The sequence below is a fragment of the Kogia breviceps genome, chromosome 2 (genome assembly GCF_026419965.1).
Source record: "Kogia breviceps isolate mKogBre1 chromosome 2, mKogBre1 haplotype 1, whole genome shotgun sequence".
Classification (NCBI taxonomy): Eukaryota; Metazoa; Chordata; class Mammalia; order Artiodactyla; family Physeteridae; genus Kogia; species Kogia breviceps.
Window position 1 is genome coordinate 45,961,917 of NC_081311.1, and position 24,331 is coordinate 45,986,247.

Consider the following 24,331-nt stretch of genomic DNA (forward strand, 5'->3'; position numbering starts at 1 on the left):
GGGCCAGCTTAGGGGCTAGTGTAAGGATTCAAAGAGGACATGACTGTGGCTTGGATCAGATGGTAGCATGGTGATTGGGTTCTGGATATATTTTGAAGGTAACTAATTGGGTTTGGTAATGGTTTAGCTGAGGGCTGTAAGGTAATACAATAATAAATCAAAGATAACTAAAAGGTTTTGGCCTGAGCAACTGGAAGAAATAGAGTTGTTAATTGCAGAAATCGGGATGAGCAGGTTGGGGGAAACTTGGGAATTAGCAGTTTGATTTTGCATATGGTAAATTTCAGAGGAGGAGCTGAGTTTACAAGGTGAGAGTCCAGGAGAGAGATCACTGGTTTCCTTAACCTTCACATGGAGTTCAAGGCCAGGAGAGTGAGTGAGTTCACCTGGTGCTTAAGAAGAGCATCTGAGGACTGAGTACCGGGGTGTTCCTGTCTGGATGATGTCTGGAGGATGAGAAGGAAGCAGCAAAGAGACACAAGAAGGCATGAAGCCAAAGAAACAGTCAGGAGTGGTCTCCTGAGAGCCAACCAGAAAACGTGTTTCCAGGAGGGTGTTCCACGACGTCCAATAACGCCAAGAGATTGAAAAAGCTGAGGACTGATAACCGACCATTCGATTTCCCAACAGGGCTCAATGACCCCCTCGACAAAGAGCAGCTCTAGTGGAGTGAGTGGTAGGGTGGGTTCAGGAAGGACAAAAGAGAGAGGAGGGGAGGAGGTGGACATAGGAAATACAGGCAACTTTTCTGAGGACTTTTGTGTGATAAGAAACAGAAATACTGTAGAAGTTGTAGGGGGGACCTAGGGGTAGAAGATACAGTATAGAGGCTGTTTTTATTTTTGCTTTGTTTTGCTTTCCAAGGGTGCTATCATAACATGTTAGCATGATGGAGACAGTGAAAGATTGATGGTGTAGGAGACGGGGGAAGTTAGGAGAAATGTCCTTTTGCAGGTGAGAAGCACTGGGCACCACTCCCAGGTGAAAGCAGTGACAGTGGGTACAGGATGGACAGACAGTGGATGAGAGGGGAAGCTCAAGGAAATGCCCTTCTTACCTCTTCCTTTTATTCTGACACAGAAGCCAGACCATCAGCTGGGAGTGTGGAGGGAGAGGAGGATGAAGATTTAAGGAGAGAGGAAAGTATGGAATCAGCACTCAGGAGAAGGAGGAGAAATGGAACAGGGCAATGTGGTAGCATCCAGGCAGCACTAAGGACCCACTTCAGGTGAGTGTCAGGAATTTAAACAGACTGGATAGAGGGGATGTACTTTTTTCTCTGAGCTCCAGTCAGCTACAGAGGTGCAGGCAGGCACCCGGTGGACTGAGTTAGATTGAACTGGGGATGGGTCATACAGCAATCCACGGCTACTAGCTTCCACTACAAATCCAAGGCTCCTCCCACCCAGCCTCCCAATCCATAAGCACCCCTTTTGCCGCTCTACTCTCCCCCCTCCATCTAGGGCTTCACTCTGCTTTGTTTCTGTTTGGTTTCATCGGCCAAGAGGTAGCTGCAATTCATTTGCTCTAAAATGAGTGTTAACTTCTGGAAACTTAGCAGAACAACCTCCTTGGAATTTGAGATTAGCTCCAGTCCCAGGTAGGAACACCAGGGCTTGGTTGTGGCTTGCCCGGGAAGCTGAGGCTAGGGTCTGTTCATGCCTCACAACTCGAGGACATCAGCTCACAAACACACACTATGACAAGCACTCTTCACCGCAGAGCTCCCCCATCCCCAACAGGGCATCACAGAGCCTGCAGCCCAGCAAGGGATGCCCTGGGGATGGGTGCACTTGAGAATCCACTGTCCCAGTTTGTTCTCATTGGACACGTAGGCTGTGGGTGGGCTGCAGCCTCCCCTCCACACATCTGGGGTTGGGCTAGAGACCTCCACAGGCTGACGGTTCAGCCATCTCACCACAATTTATGCTGGGCAGGTTGGGTTGGTGCTCTTCACGGAAAGAAGAGCATTTTGGTCCTAAACAGAATCTGTGTACTTTTTTATGGGGGAGAGGGGTTTAGGGGATGCTTCTGGGGCATTTATCAGTCTTAACAAGGTAGCAAGCACAGGCCTGAGGGGTCTTTCCTGGGAGTTCAAGCTGAAGCTAGGGACAAACCCCAGAAAAGACCCCTGGGGAGGCTGGGGAGGAAGCAGGGAGGTCTCCAAAATGATTCCTTGTGCAAGTGCAAGCCCATGTCCAGAGCCTCATTGCTCCCCACCTGCCTTGCCCCCTATGCCTGTCTAATTGCCTCCAGTGATGGTTATTTGGGTGTCATTAGCAGAAACCCTCATCCTAGCTCTTGAGGGGGCTTTATCGGGAACACACAGAAGCCGAGGACAGGGAGTGTGGCTGGACCTCCCTGTCCACTTCTCACCTGCATCTAGGGCCTCCTGGTCTCTCACCCCACTTCTCTCTCTGAATCTGTTTCATCCAGTTGTAGGTCCCTCTACGTCTCCCTCTCTCCAGCTACCCACACTCCCGAGAACAAGGCTCTCAGCTGTAGGCACAGAGAAACCCAGAGAACCCGATGAAGTGTGGATCACAACTCTGCACTCCTGGGGCAGAAAACTGGATGGGGCAGCCAGGGTCAGGTGTCTAAACCACGATGCAATCAGCTGTACCGAGGGCACCCCTTCATCATGTTTTCCAGCTGTCAGAACCCCATCTGCATGGGGGGCCCAGCCCTTCTCAGCCACCGTTGTGCAGTTTGTGCCTTATGCAAGGGTGCAGCAGGGGAGTGAGGGGCTGAAATCCAGCTCTCTCTGCCCTCATGCTGGACTTCCCATGGGAGCTGCGCCCCTGGCAGAATAAGCTCCCATTTCTAACTCACAGCAGGACACTGCGTGGGCTCACAAGGGCAGTCCTCATGGGTCAGTAGATACTCCCCTCCCTGGAAATAATCTACTTCTCTCAGGTCTCAGCTTCAGCAGCACTTCTTTTAAGGAGGCCTCGATGGTGCTCTAAGCTTCCCTGACCCCTGGATGCACCCTGATCTACATTACCATGCTTTACGAAAATGCTCACTTAATTGCAAGACAGTCCGCCAGACTACAGGCTCCCTGAAATCAGGGGGCATGCCAGCTCGCTCACCACAGTGTCCATACCCACCTAGTACTGGGCCTGGAGTGGCAGGTATTTTTGGCTGGCTAAAGAGGGCCATCAGCTGTGTAAAGCATGATAGGACATGGATTCAGTTATTTATTATTATTATTTTTTAATGCCACATCATTCTGAAGAGTCAGCATCATTCCGGGGAATTAATCCAGAGGTTAGGTTGTGAGTTCCTGGTGCTAGGATAGTGGTGGGACATGCTGGGACCAGCACTGCACAGGCACCGGGACACCTACAAGACCCAACCAACAGACTTTTCCCCATCTGTTGGCTAAGTGGTTGCAGCTCAACTTTTAAGATCACTTTGAGCTCCAGCTGGTATCAGAGCTTTGCTGAGGGTCCAAGCAGAGGCAGGCAGGATCTTATCCCAACGCTGTAGACCCCGGGGAGCAGTGGGGTGAGAGAGAGGGAGCAAAATGGCTTCCACGCCCAGGATCCCAGTCTAATCCTCACAACTCGGTGATTCTAAGCTCCAGCGTTATACGGGGAGACTGAGAGCCAGGCAAGGGTCTCAGATCACACAGTGAGCAGAGAGAAGACCAGGATTCAAGCACTGGCCTGCTAATCCTCACTCCCACGCCTGTCCCAGGACACTACGCTGCCTCTTGACGTGGTCTCTCTAATCCTTCCTTCTTCCTCCAGTTCATCTGCAATTTGGTAACCACATTTCAGTCACCCTAGAAATACCCTGGATGTACTGAGCACAGGGGTGACGTGGTCACATCTGGGCATGTGGGCAAGAGGGTCTGGAGGACAGAACAATCTGGATTTAGGCATTTGGGAGCTTTGGGGCTGGCCTCTCCTTTCCAGCTCGGTTGACTGTATCAGAGAGAATGTGGTGGAAAGTGTGAAAGGCTGACCGACCTCTGTGAGGACAGAACCTCGTCTGTTGGGCTCAGCCCGTGTCCCCAGTATTCAGGACACTGCTGGCTGAATCAGCATCTGGCTTCCAGCAGAGGCCCCGGTGCAGGACAGAAAATACAAAAGGTGCTGGGTGTTTGGCCATGCCTTCGGGGACAGGGCCTCCGTTGCCTAAGCCTGAGAAGTACAGAGTGGAAGTTTCCTTCCCCACGGCTGACAGGCAAACACCCGGGCCCTTGCACAAAACTATCCCTTCTGGAGTAGCGGGCTGGCTCGCTTTTAAGAAGGGATTCCAGCAAAACCAAGGACATTCAGAGAAAAGAGAGAGCCTTCCCCCTGCTAATAAGGACACAGACTAGGAGGGCAAGTCTGCCCCCAGAATTCTTGCCTATGATGAGTATGATTACAATGGCCTGTTTTTCACTGACTATTGCAGCTAGAATTACATAACCCCTCCGTGTTGGGTTTGAGGAAGAAAAACCAAGTCTGGAGAGTTCCAGATGGTAACACTAATTTCAAACCGTTGGCTGCTATATTTGAGTACATGTCTTTATTAGGAAAATTATAAGTGCATATACATCTTTTCATTGATATGACTTCAAAGTAGAAATTGTTGTTTCTCAAAAGCAGTTGTTACTTGTTAAAAAAAAAAAAAGCACACTGCATATAGAAAGCTGCCTTCTCCTGGACCATTTTCACATTATGTGGGAGATGCAATTTAAACAATACAAAATACAGTATTTATCGCATTTAACACTGAACCCATCACTGCTCAGAGACTGAGAGTCCAGCGAGGTTGCAGATTAACAGCCTATGGGATTTTTCAACTTGACAATGTCAGTGGTCTCCTCAGGGGACTTGAAGGTTTCCAGGGAACATTTCCCAGGGATGGGAAATTTCCCAGGGAATATGTGTAGAGAGATCAGGACCCCACAATTCTCATCCAGCTATAAAAGGATGCACCACCTGGGAAAGGTGATGAACTCCCAGTGAGAGATCCCATAGTGATAACACCAGGGGGCAGTCAGAAAAGGAAGGTCAAATCGGATCCAGTGAAAAGGCTTAGAAGTTCTCTGGACTTCACACAGTGGGGACTGCAACCTTTTGCTACTCAGGCCCTCTGCTCAAAGCTGGCCCTCCTTTCTCTGGAGGACAGGCAGATAAGCAGAGGGTCCTTCGTGTGTCTCGCTGGGGTCTCAGCACCTGGCCGGAGTGGGACAAAGAACAGTGCAAAACAACACAAGGCACAGATTCGGATTCCAACACACAGCACGTCTGTGAGTTCAGTCCCCCCAAGTCTTCTCTGCCTGCGTCCTGATGCAAAGGCTGGCAGTGGAGGACCACCCTGGAGGTTACATGGAGCCCAAGGGAAGGTCAGGTAGAGGCAGCAGTGGACCAGGAGGAACAGCTAGGTGACCCCTAATCAAAGTGATCCAGGAACTTGTATTTTGAAAGCAAAAGGGGATCAGGAGAGCCTTTTTCTTTGCAAATGGACTATTTAAATGCATATTTGCTTGAGCTGGGCAGTCTCCACTTAGGAGCAGATTGCAAGTAGAGGGATTGTCACACAAATGATTTTTCCTGCAGTTTCTCCCCTTATCTATTTTTCCCCCTATAGGGGAGAAACAAAAATGATTCTTAACTGTAGTCAAGATTTATTTAGGGCCATGTTAATTTTCTTGGAGAAAAAGATTTAATGGCTCTGGTTCATGGGTTCCAGGGGATGATAATTCCAAATTTTCCATGAGATTTTAAAATGTCTTGAATTACTTGGAAAATGACTCTCCCACTGAAAATTAGATCATTTCTTGTATAATTCAGGAGCCCTGTAGTGACAGGCTAACTTCAGAAGAGGGTTTTGAAACCAGCTCTGTATCCCTGTATAACTAATAAAGGCCCCTCCATACTCTATTGTTTTCAATATAACAAAGCTGGTTTGAGAATGTGAATTTTTGTTTGGTTGATGGATTTGCATCTATTTGCGTGAAGATCTAATTTAAAGGCATATTTATGGATATGCCTAACACATGTTACTGATAACCCAAAGATTATTAAATCTGAGAACACCTACAATTCAAGATTATTTTACAAGAATATACTTTCTGCATGTTATTTACATCATCCTGTCAATTGATACATTTCCTTGTTTTGCCCTTCTTTTTTTTCTACTTTCTTAATTAAAAAAACTTAACCAGAGGGGAAAAGTATTAGTGAGACCAAATGAAAAACAAAACAAGCCAAAACCCCTCAAGTGCCTACCTTTTCAGAAAGTGAGATTTTTAAACTGTTTAATGCAACTCTACAAACTGCTCTCAGTAAAGAGAAACACCCTAAATGTCAGGATTTTTAAGCTACTTTCCCAACCAGCCCATTCTTTTCTAAGAGGAATGCCCTGCTGGACATCCTGTAAGCACAAGATGACAGCGGCAGCAGAGAAGGTCCAGGGGCCACTGTGCAAAGTTAAGAGATGATGGGATCATCAAATGGTGAAAAAAATGAGGTTAGATTTTAATTGGAAAGGAATCTTCATGTCCAGGATTGACTATTTTAAGGATTGGGCTTTCAACACCGAAAAAAGTTGAAAATTCTTTTCTTGCTATTCCCCAAACAGCGCTGACACCATGAAGACAAAACTCTCTGTAGTTCTGAGGTACAAGCAATTATAGATGCCTTGAGGGTCTGCATCCTTGAAGGTCATACTGCTGCAGACCGAATTCCCTTGGGCTCTGTTGATCCAACATGGGTTGTGATCATGGGGAAAACAAGGTTCCATCCAAAAGGATCACAGCCCTAATCAGAAACCTGGTCAAAGGCCCCAAGGGGCATCTCCTCACTCTCAGGCTTTGCATTTGAGGAACTGACAGTGCATGCACCGAGGACATTGGCTTTGAACAAGAACACAGGATTGGACACTGGACAATATTCCAAACAAGCCACAGATGTGCACAGTGCTTTCGGGACCGGGTAACACGAGACATTTTGATTTACTTCTTGGTGCCCAGTTTAAAGTCAAGCTTTGCTCTTGAGAGAGTCCTTTTCCTGGGTCATGGAGACAGTCTTGGATACACATGATGATGGATGACAGAGAGAATGATGAGAAGGACGTGATGGGATGTAGAGGAGAGCTTGGGATGAGGGGTGAATCTCACCCTACCCTGGCCTCACACTCCTGCCTGTCTCAGCTCAGGGAAGCCCTGCGGTACTTGCCAAAGAGGCAGAACCCTGCTCTCACCCTGAGGAAGGGTGAGGCTCCTGCCTGGTCCCCCAGAACCTCTCCCCCGGCCCCCCGCCCCTGCACAGGGCAGCCTTCACTAAGGTCTGCCCGTGCTGACTGGTGCTGACACCTCCTGGTGGCTCTCCACCGTGGACATGGTGATGTGGGCAAGGCTCCCTCGGTCTGGGGTTCCAGCCTGCACAGCTCAGAAACCTCTGGCTAGATAAGGGGTTCTGTGGGAAGGATATTATAACAAAACAGGTAAAAGAATGGCCTTAATCTAAGTTCCTATCTTTCGCCAGTGACACTGGATAATCAGACTAAATGAGAAATAAACGCCATATATTTTGCTACATAATCAAATGGTGAAGTAAGGCAAACTGTGCAAAACAAGGCCCTTGGAAATGCATTCAGGCCTGCCTGGGTGCAGGGGAGTGGCTAGCTACAGACCCTTCCTCACACTGATTTCAGACCTGGGTTCCTACTGTAAGGTTTCCTCAGGCGTCTGACCCAACCTGCGCCTCTCACATCTTGAACCTCCTGTTAACAAGAACAGAGGGAGATACCATTAAGGCGGGTTCCTGCAGTGGCCGGGCCGCACACCTGAGACGCTGAGCCCCGCTCCAGCCGGGGACACACCCCTGATTTCCAAATCTCTGCGGTGCTTCTGCCTTCTGAGGCCCTGAGCAGGCGGACGGAAGTGAGAGAGACAGCATGGCAGAAGCGAAGGATGGATGGAAGGCGGGAAGCGGAGAGGGCAGGTGGGCACAGCAAGCACAGGGCGGATGGACGAACAAGGGCACTGAAATGGCATGGCGCAGTGGTCACAAAGCAGGACGAAGTGCGATGCCTTAGCCCAGCATAGACATTAAGCCCCAGGACCTCTGGGCTGGCGCGGCGGAGGGGCCCTGGAGCTAGGCGCCCAGGCAGCCGGCACTGGGACCTCGCATGCGCACCTGGTGGCAGACGCGCGAGCGCTGCCTAGTCAGTTTCAACCCACAACGGAATGGAGGTCCAGCTCTTCGGCTCTTCCACGGCGACCCTGCCTTCAGCGGGGCTGAGGCCTGCTGGTCAGATACAGTGAGGCCCCAGGGCCAATGGAGTCATATAAGGACAGACCGGGGCTTGCCTATGTTTTTTAATGTGGGTCCAACCCTCTGAGTCCCCGCAGCCCCGGCTCCCCCCGGAGAGGTGGCAGATGCTGTCTCCCTGGGCTCTGCAGAAAGCAGTTTGTAAGTTACTGCTTACATCAGGGAAGCAATAGCTTGACCCACAGTTGCTACAGGGCAAACAGCCCTCCCAGAACAGACCTGTCAGCCACTCTGGCACAGAAATGTACTGCTCCTGCGGTGTGAAAAAGGGAGCATGGAGTCACAGGTCTGAGCCTCTGCAGGTGCTTTTGTAAGACTAGCGCTACCCTGGCCAAGGTCCTGCAGACCAGAACTGCTGCTGGCTTCCACGGAAAGGACTGCAGCCCTGGGTAGCCCAGCAGCCATCCAGAGGCCTTCGGAGGCACCACAGGCAGGCTGAGGTAAGTGGGCAACCCACACGCCCCGGGGGGAAGGCCTGCCATCCCTGTTGCTGTCAAGAGGGCCACAGGCTGGGGTAGTTAGCCAGGTGCAAGGGATGGCAGTGGGAAATAAAAGTCTTTGGCTACGGTGCCCTAGGGGGACACTTCTCCAGTGAGGAAAAGTAATGGCTGTAATTCCTTATGCTGTAATTAAAAGGAGCGCACTAAAGCGTGAGGGGGACACAGCACTCTGTGACCCAGGTGACAGGCAAGGACCTTGGGCTTCTTCTCCTGAAATCCATGTGCTCCATCCTTCAACCACGTCGTCTTTGTGGATCCATGTACTGAAATTATGACCAGGGGTCTGGGGTACAGGGTGAGTGTGTGTCCATGTGTGACAGGGGGATGGGGAGAAGAGTAGATATTCAAGGTTTCCCTTTTCAAAGCACTACTGAAATCAGGGCCTTGCTCTCCCCTGTGATCCCGCTCCTTCCAGTCCAAATTAGAGAGACTTGGCAAGAAAGCTCAGCCATGAATCTGATGTGTTGAGGTCAGGGTGGTGAGTGAGGACGGAGGCAGCTGCGTCCCAGAACCTAATCACTTGGGGTCATGCAGAGAGGGGAAGGGGATAGGCTAGGAGTCCCCAGAGCTACAGGCCCTTCACACAGCTCCTCTGCATCAGGGACCCGTTTAAAGAATCTACAAAGTGAATTGCCCTGCAAAGAGGCTCCCTGAGAAGCATTTCCACAACTGCTCTCTGGAAATGCAGAGCTGTCAGCCATTCTCCCCACTAGGTCTGAAGAAACCCAACCAAGCTCGGAGGTAAAGCCGCTCATACAGGCCCAGGCCCAGGGAGGGAGAGGCCAGAAAAGTCCTACCCCAGGTGGCAGAGTGGTGGAGAGCCAGGCAACTGGCATTTGGGGAAAGGAGTCAGTTATCGCCTGCAAATGGCATGGCCACAGCCAGCTCTGCCCCGCAAAGGCAGTGATGCCACCGGCAATGGCAGGTGAGAGGGTATCAGGCACATGGCCCTCGCTGGGTGAGATGCCGGCTGCTGGGCCAGCAGGCCGCTCTGCACAGGCCAGGTGGCCACACGCTGGCCTCAGACGGGAATGCAGATTGTAAGAGTGTGGAGCTGTGTGAGCTCTGAGCGCTCATGATCATGGGCCTTGCGAGAGAGGGAGCGGAGGGCAGGGTGGAGACTCATCAGCCCAGGGTGATGCTGGAGAGAGACCCTGGGCCATTCTAGATGGAGCCCTGGGCCACTCCGGAGTCCCAGGCGGTTCTAGATAGAGTCCTGAGCACACAGGCTCCGTGTCATAGGCTCCAACCCCGGTCTTTGTACAACTACTTTCTTCTTAACTTAGCAGACCAGGAAAGGCCCTAAAAAGCACATAAATACAGGACCCGGGGTGGCCACAGTGGCGGCAAAGTGCTGCTCCCCCATGGAAGTGTGAGCGCCCGCCCGGGGAAGCAGGGGCTCCGCCCTGGAGGAGGGTTAGGGCAGATTTACAAAGCGTCGGGAGACACAAGAGCAGAGTGCACTGTGGTCCTTCTCGAGGTGGCAGATAACTAGTTTTTCCTTTTCTGAGCAGCCTTTCTCTTCTTCTGTCGCTTCTTTTTTCCTATCTTTTCTTTTTTCCCCACTTTTTCTTCTCTGCGCCCCCTTAGATAAAATTAGTAGAACCATTAATAACGTTGAAATAAACAGGAGTCTTTCTCAGTCTGCACAATATTTAAAAGTGGCCCGTGTATTTGTTTAACCCTGTCTTTAGTCTCAGGCCTGGAGGCCCCTGGGCAAAGCACTGTCTGTCAGTACTTCATTAAAATAAATTAGACATTTTCCCCAATTCAGAAAAATGTTAGACGGGCTTCCAGAACACAGATACCTGTGAACTGGTTATAGCAGTTGGACATTTGCCAACTTGACCCTGGTTCCCGCTATTGCCTGAGGCTTCTAACAGGGAGGAGGACTTGATATATCTGAAAGGGTGGGAAGGCACGCCCCAGGGCCAGGCTGGACTGGTCTTCTGTCTCACCCCAACCTGCTCTCCTAGGGCTTCTTTACATCTCAATGCAGAGCTGAACTCTGCTTTATCTTTAAAATCTCTGCATTTCAAATCGAATAAGCTTTGGAGGTTGGAGGCCCAAGGTTCAGATGGCCATCCAGGAGAAGAGAAAGAAGGCAGCCAGATCCCACCTTCTCCTTTCTGGATGCCTGTGCACACCCCCTGGGAATGACTGGGATTGTTCTGGAGAGCAAGGGACAGAGCTGGTTAGCAGAATTTTATTAGAGCAACTTTATTAGAGCAATTGGCTCTTGACTGTCACATTAAAATGATTCAAGCTGAATGGTATTTAATGATTTATGGGGTAAGGCCACCTGTTCCTGAGAAAGCTTGATATTAGCCATGGGCTGGAATTATGGGATTTTTACATGGGAAAATGTGAAAGCTGGATATTATGAGGATTGAGTCTCTGGAGATTACATGGCGATGTTAGGAGAACCGAGGAGCAGTAAGAAGGGGAAGAGGAATTAGTGAGTCAAATATTATTCTTCAGAAAACTAGCCCCACTGCTTCTACTGGGTTTAAAAAAAAAAAAAAAAAAAAAGACATAAAAACTCGAGCTGCAGATCTAATCTGCTCCTGAGCAAGGCCCATGTGCTGTCACTTGCATGTGAACTAGGCAGGAGGGATGCAAGGCACCTGACCAGCAGGCCAGCTTCTCTGAATAAACTCCAGAAATGTGTGTGAGCCCCATGTCTGACAACTAATGGACTTCACCTCAGGTAAATAAATTCCCACATACAGTAGGAGGTTTATACCATGAAACAATGAGCATTTTATTGCTAGTGCATATAATGTCACATTTGATACAATTTTAGTACAAGTGAAAAAATACACTGTGGGTAACATAAAAAAGCTGCAGTCACACTTATATATCACATATATTTCTTTACAAATCGCCAGTAGTTTACGGTAATAGAGAAATGTAACCTACTGACATTCATATGGCTCCACTTCAAATATAGGAATTGTTCGACTATAAATATATTCTGAAATACATTTGTTTACTAAAGTAACGTTTAAAAAATTGTGCACGAAAATATATATAAAAAAAATGCCTTGCAAAAAGTTACAAATACCACCAGGCCCATCTGTGGATCACATTTATGCAGGGGATTTCATCTTGCCAACATTTCTGATTGGAACCTGAAACCATCTTGTGGCTTCAGGAGGAGGGGTTAGTGGCAGGAGGCTCCTTGATTCATCTATTTTTTCACTTCTGATTTCAGAAACCTCAGAGTTTGTAGAGCCTCCATGGCATACCTAAGTTTCAGAGGCAATCACAGAAACCAAATTCCTCAAAGCAAGCTCTCAGATTGAAAACTGCATTTGATTCTGCAAAGACCGTCTTTTGTGGGAAGGAGGAGACATGATCTCATACCCCCAGCAGAGGGCCAGCCCCGTTCTGGAGGAGGCCAGAGAAGGATCTCACAGAGGGCCTGCAGAGGAGGGGCTGGCAAAGGGAGGAGGGGGCCGCAGGGTGGGAGCCCCTGCGGTCACCCTCCTCCAGCTGGGTGCGTACAGAAATGAGAAGCAGAAGCGAGATGAAAGCATATTCTGGGAGGCAGGGAGAGGCCGGGAGTGACCCGGAGAGGGTCTCTGAGCACAGTCCCCGGTGATGGCGGTTCTACATGGAGCCCACCCATCCAATCAGTGAGGTTGAAAGAGGAGGTGAAGGTAGCGGCCGCTGCCTAGCACTGGTCAGCATGGGGGTTGTCATTTCAGGAGAGGCAGCCCCTGCAGGAGTCGCCCACAGTCTTCCTCCGAGCCTCGGCGTCTGGAGGAAGGATGCTTATCTGAGCTCCCTGCTTGGCCATCACCTGACTGTGCTCAGACTCCCCGGGGGAGAAAAGGAGAATCTCCAAAACAAACCAAATACAAAGCTTGAAGTAATCATCGATTTTAAAAAGGGTAATGAGAATGATGATGATTGTGATGATTATGAGGGAACCGACTGGTGGGAAATGCTATTAGGATGATACAATTTCTTAGAAAAACCCCAGTTATAAAACAGCCCATGTGAAAGGTTCGGGGCACAGATGAACACACGCTGCGATATTGTACCGTAGGCTATAAATGCAGTTGTCTACATGCTGGACAAACCTCTCGCCCGTGCCCAGGTCAATGCGCTGCCCCCCCAGGCACACCTGGTCCTCACCATTCAGGCCTTCCTCCCCCACACACCTTTGCCCTTTCATCTCACACGGGTTTAGCTTTCCTCAAGTGGATCTAGTGGAAAGTCCTTTTTGGTGGTTGTGCTTACTTGTTTAAAGCTTTCTCCAGGTATTCCTGAATCCACTTCAATTTCGGGTCGATGCACACTTGTCTATTGTTGTTCTTCAGCCTTGCCCTGCCAAAACAGAAGAGGCGACAGTGTGCAGCTGATCGGAAGGGAACATGGCTGTGACCTGGACATCTGCTCATCTGACACCCAGATTAGGACCCAACCGGAACGGGGTGCCCCGCTTGGCAGGCTCAGGCTCGGGAGGAACCCCAGGTGTGCTGGGGAGACAGTGCTAGCCGTGCTGCAAGTTTTACCCCAGAGACACTGGGGCGTGAAGAAAAGTCTTTAAGGAGTCCGGGGAGAATTCACACAGGGAACATTTGAGTTGGCTTTTGAAGGATAAGTAGGAGCTGGGCAAGTGAAGTAAAGGGGGAAGGGAAAGCAAGAGCAAATAGCCCAAAGGGGTAACAGTGCAGAGAGGATGTGAGGAATTTGGGAGACAGGACACTCAAGAAGCCCGCGGCCAGATGTAAGGGGCAAAGCAGTGGGGCTTCATCTGCAATTTTGCTTATGACGGGAACTTGTGGGGTGGCAGAAGCAGATTTTTCTTTTGATGGACCATCTTGACAGTACATGGAAGACAGACTTAAGAGTAAGCCTAGAGGCAGGAGACCTACAAAGAGGTACCGCATAGTCTGGGGGATGGGGAGAGGTGAGAGTACAGTGAGGGGAGGGGCAGTGGGGGCGGGGAGAGGTAGTGTAGGTAGTTTGCCAGAAAATGGTTTCCAGAGAGATTTTACAAGTTCACTGAATGTTCATGGTCTCATTTCTTCTTTGAAAGTTCGTACTGCACCTTCCTCCCGATTCTCAGCTTTACTCAGAGCCTCCCTCCCTGAAGACTCCTGGAAGAGGACCTGGACTTGTCTCTGGATCCCTCTCCATAAAGCCCCTGGGTATCAGGTAATCTCAAGCAGCCCAAGGACACCACTGCCCAGCCACTCGGAGTCTAGGAGGACCCGTGCGGCCAGCACAGAGGCTCGTGGACACCAGGAGTCTTCACACAGCCTGCCTGTTGAGTCAACGAGCTGTGCAGAGAGCCTGGCTCCGAGCAAGGCGGATCCAGGTCCAATTCTGGGGATTGCTGTTTATTAATGCGTTTGCCCCGAAAGACACGAGGATTCTATCTGGCTTCCCTTCCCCGAGGCAAGGGAACCCACAGAGTCTGCACTGCAAAGTGGGCCTGGCTTCCCTTCCCCGAGGCAAGGGAACCCACAGAGTCTGCACTGCAAAGTGGGCCCATCCTGGCTGAATTCATTATCTGATTAAATACTTCTCAAAAGAGAGTGTTTTATTACAAGCAAAGAAAACGGAAAAAAAAAAAAAATTCATCTTCTAGTGCCCTAAAGCATATTGTAAATGACAAACACATTCAAGGCAGCAAAGGCTAGAGAAAAAGAAAAGACAAACTTAAAACCAGTTGGTGTTGGGTGGGGAGTCGTCAGGTGGGTGTAGCTTTTACTCCAACTGCTGTGTCCCCGTCCTGCTTTTTGTGCTGGGACTTTTCAGGAGGTGAGCTCTGCCCAGGAGACCCCGAGCCTCAACTCCCCGACATCTAGACACACGGCCAAGCTCGCTGTGAGCTAGCATGGGGACACACGGGCCGAGCAATGGACGGCCACGTGTGGCTTTCTTTCTGGACTTGGTTCAGCCTCCTGCTCTCCAGGAGCGATCTTAGTGTCTCATGTATGTGTGATTTTGGTATGTCTCATTTCCCACATGAATGAAATCGAATATTAGCAGCTGCCATCAACATCAGCAAAACTAAAACCTTGTGTGTTGACTTTCAGAAAATGCAGTTAAGTGAGCTGGTAATTTTGAGTTTCACCAAACAGTTTAACAATGACTTCAACTGAATTTGAGTCTTGTGAGTTTGTGCTATGTGATAAAGGACTAAATTAGGGCACCGAAGCCCTGAAATTGGCAGAACTATTACTAGCAAGGGGCTGGCTAATTTACTGTACTTCAGCAGAAAGAAACTTTGGTGAATCCCATGTTTCTCCAGTCTAAGGGTGCATCTGAATGTGCTCCCGTCTCTTGCACTAAAGGGAGGAAGCTTGGAAAGAAGAGGCAAGGACCCTCTGTGAGTGAGCACGGCACCAAGGGTTAGGCACCAAGGGTAAGAGCAGCTTTTGAAACCCCTGCCTGCTGGTACTATCAGCTGCCTCTAATTATGCCAGGTTCGAGCCTGGACACTCGGCATGTGTCATTTCTCTAGCTTTAACAAGTCTGCGAATTAGGTGTTACTATGCCCATCAAATGTAACATCCCTGGAGGATGATGTTCAGACTTACACGATCTGAAGGGCACAATTTGGAGTGTTGAGGATTTTGAGATGCTTGACATTGGCTCTGGCGACGTGGCTCTCAAAGAATCGGCAAGGGCATCTGTAGCTCAGGCTGACTGGTTTCCCTAGAGAGGTAATGAGAACAAAGCGGCGTGTTATTATCCTGCCAGGCCTTGGGGATACAAGTGTGTCTGAGTCTGCAGCCGAGTGATCAGATGGTGGAATGAGGGTAGGATGGGGAACGATGGGAGGAGACATGGGTGCATCCTGGCAGAGACCTTTTCCTTGGGCAGCACAGGGAGCTCTGAGTGGGGCTGAGGCTCAGCTTCTACAGGGCAAGAGGCCAGAAGGACCTGACGAGAGCTGGACCCTAGGAGCGTAGGGAAGCTAAAATCGGAAGGCCCCTGCTCGGGTGTCTCAAGATAAAGGACATTAATCACAGGAGAGAACTGTTTCAGTCCAAGGTACTGAGGTTCCTAGTTATTCTTTGCAAAATAAACTCCTCCAGGGCCAACTGAGAAAGACTTCCTGATTCGGGGAACAGGGAGGGGGAAGAAGGAGGCTTCAGGCTCACTCTCTCCCAGGAGCCACTGCAGCTCCCCTGGGAATGCTCCCCTCCCCCACCTGCAGTCTTCTCTGTCCTCACAAGTACCTTAAGCCCAGGCAACCACAAAAGAATCTCACTGGCTTCCTACCTGGGCGTCCCCAGAGGGCAGGCAAGGGCCCATCTTTTCTCCTGCACTTCCTCCAGGCCTGGAGGCAAACGTGGCTTTCGTTGCCTGTGCAGGGATGCTCCAGCCTCCTGGGTTGTATTACATCTTTGTTTGCCAATTCACCAATTTGCAAAATGCCATAATTGACACTCATTAGTGTAAATTAGCAAAGGGCTCCTGCAGAACCCACAGCTCACCCTGGAAGACTAGAATTGCAAGCCCCGGGGGGTGGGGGCGTGGGTACTGACATTTGTGTGTGTGTGTGTGTGCGCGCGCGCGCGCGCGCGTTTTCTAAAGATTTTATCCAAGCCCTAGTTAATACCCCAAATTATTTGAATTTGTGGATCCTTTCACCAGGGATTAAATGTAGGTCTGAGAATATTTAGTCCAGAGATTAAAAAAAAAAAAAAGTTTGCCTGTTTACAGAGCTCCCAGAGGCCTCCTGGTGGTTCTGAAGTTCCATATTTGGGGCAAGAGAGCTGGGGAGGCTTGTGAGTGAGGGACTTAATTTTATTTCTCAAGGCTGAACTCCGTCAAGAGATGGCATGGCCAGCAAGTCAGGGGGAAAGCAGACCACCTGGCCCCCCAAGACCAAACTCGACTCCCTGAAAACCAGGAAGAAGAAAGCCTGGCTTCAAGGCTCTCAGTGACTCGTGGCACTGGAGAGCCTGGAGCAGGCTTCAGGTTTACACCTGGGCAAAGTCTAGAAAGTCGCTGCTGGGGCCTGGCTTTTAGCAAGTGCACCGGGTCCCTGTAGAAGTCTGTATGGCCCTGTAACCAGATCACCTGGGAAAGTGGCCTGCAGCTGGGGGCTGGGTGGCCAGGGTAAAGGAAGAGCCAAAGTCTCCCCTCCGAGTGTCCTGCCTCCAGGTTACCCTGAAATTCTCGGGGTCCTTCAGAGCTGAGCAGAACCGGCATGTGGTGCCTACTGGTGAGGCAGGACTGGTCCCAACCCCAGAGCAGCAAACTGGAAGGTGCACAGTATGACAGCTGCTGGGGGCAGCGCTGTGCAAGATGGGGGCTGCTCCACCCCCCCCACCCCCCCGCCATGTCCCTGAGATGCTGTTCTGAGTCCATTAGCCAAGCAGTGGCGATCAGGCCAGAAATCAGAGCCCATTCTGAGCTCAGAACACAAGCTCTCTCTTTTTCTCCTCTCCCCTTTCCACCTCCTGGGATTATCCATTTCCTTCAAAGGCAATTTTTATTCCTGCTCCCAGGACCCAGTTGCCTGCCTGTCAAGTGGAGAATTTCAACAGGTTTTTTAAAGTGACAGAGCCCCAAGTGTTCTTACCAAGAGCTAGGTGCTGTGTCCACCTGGTGACCTTCCTGCCAGCTTTTTGTCAATATTACTGACTTTTCCAACTGTTTTGCATATGGTCCGTGTACAAGCAAGAGGCCTGACTGGTCCAGATGTTACCCAGGGCTCGGGGGAACTTGGCTTCTGGTGAACTTGGCTCCACTCCGGAGCAGTCCTTCCACTCTAATGCAGAGACAAGAGCCCCCAAGCCAGCCCCTCCAGCCAGGCCTGGGAATGGGGCCCACCCTGGCTTTAACCCCTAGAAGCCAGGGCATCCAGGGACCCAGCTGCTTGGCTGAAGTTAGCCAATGGAGGGAGAGCAGGAGCCTGAGTCAGAGCCTGAACAAGGGGACCCAGCATGGGTATACAGGCTCCAGGTGGTCAAAAAGTGCATTCTGGCCTATGCGTGCAAGGAGATCCTGACCAAGTGGGAGCCCAGGACCCTGACTTGGCCACTTGGCTGCCAAGAGGGCAACTCAGATGGGCAAGCAACCAGCCCTTCCCAGAGTCAGGAGGAGTCTGTGGATGAGGCCCCCACTCCTTCTGTGCTCCCCCCAGGTCAGCTGTGCCCAGGACTCAAGGACCTGGGTCCTTGCATTCTAGTCACTTTTGCAGTTCCCCAGGGGAGGGGGCAGCTAGAAGAAGCACCATTTCCTCCCACAGCTGGATGATGACACCTCTACTCTCACCAAACCACTCAATTGTTAATACCCAAACCAGAGTGTGCCCCATGACCTGGGTTGGGGGCGTCAGTGTCAGTGTAAACACACAGGCTAGGTTACTTTTTCAGCTTACAGAAAAATTCTGAATTCCCTTTGGTGCCAGTCTCTCTGCAGCTGTGACCAGCAACTTGCTACACTTTTAAAGAACACTTCCCAGGTGTTCAGCCACCAGCCAGTGAGAATGCAGCAGTGGTCTTCAGCTGGCACCTAGCAGACTGCTCGAGGACCTGGGGCCCTGCACAGACCTCAGCTGCACCAAGCACAGTGTCATTCAACCCTTTGCAGGATTTGTTGGAAACTTCACAGCCAAGAAAGCTCAGCATGGCCTGACCATGCTGACATGGTTTTGTTTTGTGTGTTCAGAGGCAACAGTTTATTTTGGTTTGCAGCAGTGGTGTCCTGTAACAGGACAGTGAGATTTCGCTTAAGCCTCAAAAGGAAAAAAGCTCTCTCCCTCTCACAGTGAAACGGTACACCATCTTTCCCCATGGCCTAAAGCCTTGGCGATTGAACTTTGCTGCAGCGCTCACTCCGAGAAAGAGTAGTGCTCGCCTGTCTGGCGACAAAGCCGCCAGCCTGCAGGTGTGTTTTGGGGGCTGGGCAGGCGCATGCATGACCCGGATCGCCCCTGGGCCTCTTCTGGGTGACCCCAGAAAGAGGCAGGGAAGGCACTGTCTGGATGAGCTTCCAGCTTCGCCGCGTCGCTGCGGACCGCATTGCGGTGCAGAAGCGCAACCAGGCGTTCGCCGCAAACCCGACAGCTGCTCGGAACGTAAGGCTGCGAGGGACGCCTCGCAGCTGCACCCGATCGCATTGCCACCACAAGCAAGTCGCGATGCCAGACAGGCTTTGCAAAGCGCTCTCTCCAACAGGAACCGCAGATCGCATCTCCAGCGCGGCGCTCAGCGGGGCCTTGGCGCGGGCCGGGGCAGAGGAGCCGTGGCCCCGCACGGAGCCAGGAGCCCATTCTACTCTGGAAACCGAGCTGGGCCGCGGGAAGGCACTAGCTGGGAGGTGGATGGTCAAGGGCCAGGGACCCGCGGCTCCCGACTTGGCTCCACACCTCTGCGCCCTCCCGCGCCGGCTCCGAAAGCGCCCTGGGCGCGCTCGCACCCAGTTATCCTGCCCGACCTCGCCCTGCAGCCCGCCAGAGGTCTGGCGGCCGCTCCCGCGTCCCGGAACCCGAGCTCGGCAGCGGAGTGAGAGCCTCGGCGCGGGGGGCGCTACGCTGGGGACTTCAAACGCCCCACGCCGAGGGAGCGCGCCCCACGAGGTGGGCTGCCTCGACCTCCCGGGTGCAAAGCGGCGCGGATTAGGTTCGCTCGGGACGGCGCGGGCCGGGGCAGAGGAGCCATGGCCCCGCACGGAGTCAGGAGCCTGGCTCCTGCCCACGCCTCCGTCGCCGGGCGCACTCACCGTCGCTGAGGCACAGCGCAGCCAGCACGAGGGCCAGCACAGCGACGATCTTGGCATCCATGGCAAGAGCGGGCGGCGGACGTACGGAGGCAGGACGCGGAGGGGATGCGACTGCGGAGAGTGAAAGTGCGGCAGCAGGAGGCGCGCGCCCAGCACTTTAGAGGCGAAAGCGGGGCGGGGTGGGGCGGGGCGGGCGCGCGGCAAGGGGCGGGCCTGGAGCCGAATTCTGCCTGCGGCCCGGGGCTCTGACCAGAGTACCCTCCCACGCGGCCGCTCCCCCTGTCCTCTCCCTCCCACCCCTGCTCCGCGCCCGGGATGCTCCTGGGACTGCGGTGCGCCCTAGCCTTTGACCTCTCGGTTGCGCTAGGCCCTGCTTTGTAGGCCTAACCTGCACCGAGCAAGCCAGACGCTCAGTGAGGGTCGGGGATAGGACTGCTTACTGTTCCCATTATGCAGATGGAAAGATTGAGTCCCAGAGGAGGGAACAGAATGAGAACCAAGGAAAAACAAACAGGTCGGTCCTAGAGGTGAGGGCCAGCTAGGCCAGCGGCGTCCCGGGTAGCTAAGAGGGTCCTTTTGGGGGAGTGTAGGACCTGGAGGTGACCACCGGCTTCAGCTCGCTGCTCAGCGTCCGGGAAAGCTGGGACTAAGGGAAACAGACTAGTCTTTGCAGTCAGAGCGACTCCGATTCGATTCCAAGCCAAAGCTATAACTTATTAGCCGATCCTCAGTTTCCTCAACTGTGAAATTGAAACTCTAAAATAGAGTGCTCTGTCAGCAAAAGGAAATAATGGCAGTTCGCCCCGGAGGCTCTTAGTAAACGTGAATTTACATAGCCCTTTGCACCTCTGCTCTTTCCACTGTGAAATGGAATAAACCCAGTTCCCACCCCGCGGAGGGGAACTGTGGGATTTGACTTGAGACACCCCTCCCGACCACCACGAAGTGCTCAGCACTGCGTCTGACACATAGTCTGTACTCAAGAAATGGAAGCTAGAAATAATTGTTTACACTTCAGTTATTTTCTCCCTCTCCCCAAAGGATGCCCTGCGCTATCCGAAGTGATGAAAGAACTCTCTCCCCCCACATCCAGGAGGGTGCTCCTTGTCTTTCTGGTGCAGAGAACTGTACCCACGGAGTCGTCTCTCGGCGGTGTCCAGCCCTCCTGGCATGTTGCCGCACCCTAACCTGGACACCCGAGATGGCCCCAGCAGAGCACAGGGTTGCAAGCAGGTGGTCTGGGAGGCGCAGGAGTGAGAAGAGTGCCCTTCTGAGCCTCGCTAGTGGTCACAAGCCTCTCCGGCCACCTCCCCCTGCTCTTTCCCTCATAACCTGACAATGGAGTGGATTCTGTCCCCGCGTCCATTCAAGGGGTGTTCGGTGGGGACAAGTCTCTGGAGTCCCGGATCTCTGGCCTTGGGGGAGTGGGCGGGGCCCTCCCGGCCTGGGCTCAGCTACTCCAACTGGGGGCCAAGGGAAGGGGCAATCAGCAGGAAGCTGCGAGAGCCCCGGGATTCCGGCCGTGGGGATGGGTGTCTTTTGCATTTTTCGTTTTGTTTTGTTTTTCCAAACTACTTTCGCGCCCAGTTGGCTGCTCTGTGAACCTGCATTCATTCATTCATTCATTCACTCCGGGCCGAGCCTGCTTCTGGGTGCTGGGTGTAGAGCCGGGAATCCCACTGACTTGGTCCCTGCCCTTAAAGAGCTAACAATCCAATGGATAAGACGGTCCTCCGGCATCCCCCGGTCTCCACCTCCTCTTGGGAGACCTGGGGCGGGTAAACTCCCAGTTGGAGCCCTAGCCCGCCGCTGACAAGGGGGCGCGCGGCGGCTGAGCTTGGGCGCCCTCTGGTGGCGAAGTCTCTCATTTCCCCCCTTTCCCCCTCCCCCGCGCCCTTGCGGTCCGAGTGGACCAAGACTCAGGCCCGCCCCGGATCACTGCACAGACAGGTGAAGCTGCAAGGTTCAGTCATATATCGGGTGGCCTGGACTTAGGGGCACACCACAGGGGCCAGAGCCCGGCGACAGCCGCGCTTGTGGAGCCTTACCTGCAAGTCCGGCCAAAGCCAATGTCAAAGCCTTTCGCTTCTTTGCTTTTGGTCACAAATCGGTTGTTGCTCCCACAGCCTGAGGGAGCCACTGGGAGGGACCCGCGTGGGCTGAAGGGAAACCAGGGCCTTCTGTCTGGCAGCACCCCGCAACCTCAGGACAGACATTAGTGTGGGACCCATCAGTGCCATCACTTCCTCCATTAATTCATTAAAATTCTTATTGAGCACCTGTTATGTTCCAGACATGGGATAAGTGTTTGAAATACTTCACTTCTGGGGGATGGGGGAAAAGAAAATGGCACTATACATAAGTAATTAAGCACATAAACTATGGAAGGTCATTAACTGCTTCGAGAAAATGGACCAGAAGGAAGGGGAGTGAGTTAGGATTTTAAATAGGGAAGCCAAGGATCTGTAAACTGTCCACAGTTTATAAGTTGGCAAGCTACTTAAATTTGAAACTCTGCATGAGTCAACACTCTGGGTACAAGACTGTGCCTTTTTAACCTGGGCTCTGTGCTCTGTCACAGGGGTGCCTCCCAAATTCAGGGTAGCAGGACCCACTACCCTTTCTCCTCTGTCTTTTGCTTATGGCACTATCTCTGCTTAAAAGACTCCACCTTTCTTTCTCTGCCAGGAAACTCAGTTCCCTGTCAAGGCCCAAAGCAAAGCCACCTTCCCTGTGAGATCTTGCAGATTTCTCCCACGCTCGGCACTCAGAACTGCGGCTCCTCAGGGACACCTCAGTCACGAGGAGTTCAAGGTGAGAGGGAGGCGGGGGTCTGGCTGTTGGGTTAACAGACAGGTGCATCTCCAAGGCTCGATTTTGTGCTATGGTCTCTAGACCCCTAGTCACAGTCCAGGTGCCTGCCCACAGCCCTCTGCCCAGCATAGCCTGTTCAAACCTTCAGAGTTCAGTGACTGGGCTTTTGGAGAAGGACCTTAGTACAGGGTTGAAAGTTTGCACACAATCATTGTTTCCCAGTGTGAAACCAACAAGATGACTGCAGGTGGTACTCTGAAAATGTTATTTTCAACAACATAGATTTATAAACTTATTTTTTAAAGTAATAAAAAATAACTAGCACATGAAAGCAGACATTTCAGATATTGCTCAAGACTGATTCCATGATTTAAGTTTTAAAAAATAAGTAGATTTAAACTAACAAAGCATGCAATAGTATAGGTGGTTGGGGAGATAGCAAAAACTCAGGGGTACAAAAAGATCTGAAGTTTGAAAATAAATAAAGAACATTTTTAAATGGCTTGATACTCCCCCTCTTATAAACAAACCATTTGGTCTCAAAGTGGTAAAACAAAATAATACAAGGGAGATATGGCATCTTCACTCTTGCCATCCAGATAAGGCCAGAGAATGCTCACCCAGGAGTGCTCAGGTCCTAGGAAGGGTGTGAGGATACATGAGATCCCAACCCCCATCCCTGGATACCCATAACCCTCCCACCCCAATCATGAGTCTTCTTTCATACAGCCTTGAGTGCAGGCCTGGAGAGGCTACACCCCACCCACCCCTACTCTCCCACCTTTGACATCTCGCATCGGGGTTCACTGGTATATGTCCTACCCTGGGAACCAGGAGGCCCGTGAGAAAGACAAAACCTCAGAGCCTCGATGCTATCATCTGTGGAATGGGTATATTATCTCTCAGGGTTGGCCTTTGGATTTACTAAGTGTGAAAGCACTTGGCACAGAGAAGGGCCTCAGGAAGATATTTACACAGCACTTCAGTTTGCTTTCTCTGAATTTGTCACATTTGGTTCTTACAAAGATGACACCAGCAGAATAAGCCCTAATATCTCAGCTTTGAAGACAGGAGCCTGACGTTCAGAGCAGTTCAAGGCCTTGGCCAACATGGCAGAGCTGGCCAAGGACAAAGGCACAACTCTCTGGACCAGCGTCTCTGGATTCTGGAACATCAGTGTGTGCGGGGATGGAGGTCACTTCCATGGCAGGTGTCTAGGGAACATCTTGGAGTCCTGTTCCCAGGGCCCGGGCTTAGCATCTGTCAGGCTGACTATGTTTTCATTGACTGGATCCCAAATTGGCCTCAGGAGCCAGTTCCAAGAGCCCCAGTTCATCCTGGAGGGAAGGACTCAGGGAAGCTGAGGCAGGGCTCCTGCATGGGGCTCGCTCTGTGCTGGGTCCTGGCTGGCTTTGGGACACACATGCAGGCAGGGCTCACCCTAGGTAAAGGTGCACGTCCAGCAAGCCAGATCTTCTGTGTAAGGTGGCTGTACCCAAAGACTCTCCCTTGATGGACACTTCTAAAGCAGGGGTGGTATTTTCTGGGACATCCTCACGCCCTCGGCCTGCACACCAGCTCCCACACACCAACGCAACTCTGCCTGCACCCCATCGCCAACATCAGTGGAGGCAGGTCCAAATTTGCTCTGCCAATGCTAACCCTACCCCTCTCTCTTAGTACCCTTGCCTCTGGGCAGACTGGCCTCAGCATCTGGAGCTCCATCAAAGTTTCTGGAGCTGGAGTATACACCAGCCCTTATCATAAACCCCTGGCTGATAGGAAGTGTGTGCCCTGGGGGATAAATAACATTTACACAGGAGTTACTCCGTGTTGTATACCTTTTGCCTCCTTTATCCCCACATCTACCTGCGAGGCGGGTTCAGTGTTAACGCCATTGCCCAGATTTGGGAACTAAGATCACACGGCTACTCTCGTTAGATCTGGTATTTAAGCCAGCTCAGCCTGCCTCTGGAGCGGAGCTGCTCCTGGTGAAGGATAGAAGAGTAGATTTGCCACTAAACTAGAGGACAC

The 24,331-nt window shown here is 51.7% G+C and overlaps 1 protein-coding gene across 3 annotated transcripts in view; it reads right to left on the reverse strand.

Annotated features, from left to right (window-relative positions):
* CXCL12 (C-X-C motif chemokine ligand 12) overlaps positions 1–19,681 on the reverse strand; it is a 28,432-nt gene extending 8,751 nt beyond the window's left edge. Inside the window, exons 1-4 of one of the 3 annotated variants that reach the window (XM_059053572.2) lie at positions 19,484–19,681; positions 15,343–15,460; positions 13,031–13,117; positions 4,506–7,728 (exon numbers count right to left, since the gene is read on the reverse strand). In XM_059053572.2, the coding sequence (XP_058909555.1) occupies positions 7,713–7,728; positions 13,031–13,117; positions 15,343–15,460; positions 19,484–19,544 (282 nt within the window). In that variant the 5' untranslated portion in view covers positions 19,545–19,681 and the 3' untranslated portion in view covers positions 4,506–7,712. Of the gene's footprint in view, positions 1–4,505; positions 10,365–13,030; positions 13,118–15,342; positions 15,461–19,483 lie in introns of those variants that run through there. The other 2 variants (XM_059053570.2, XM_059053571.2) reach the window with 2 other exon arrangements.
* Positions 19,682–24,331: the final 4,650 nt, after the last annotated feature.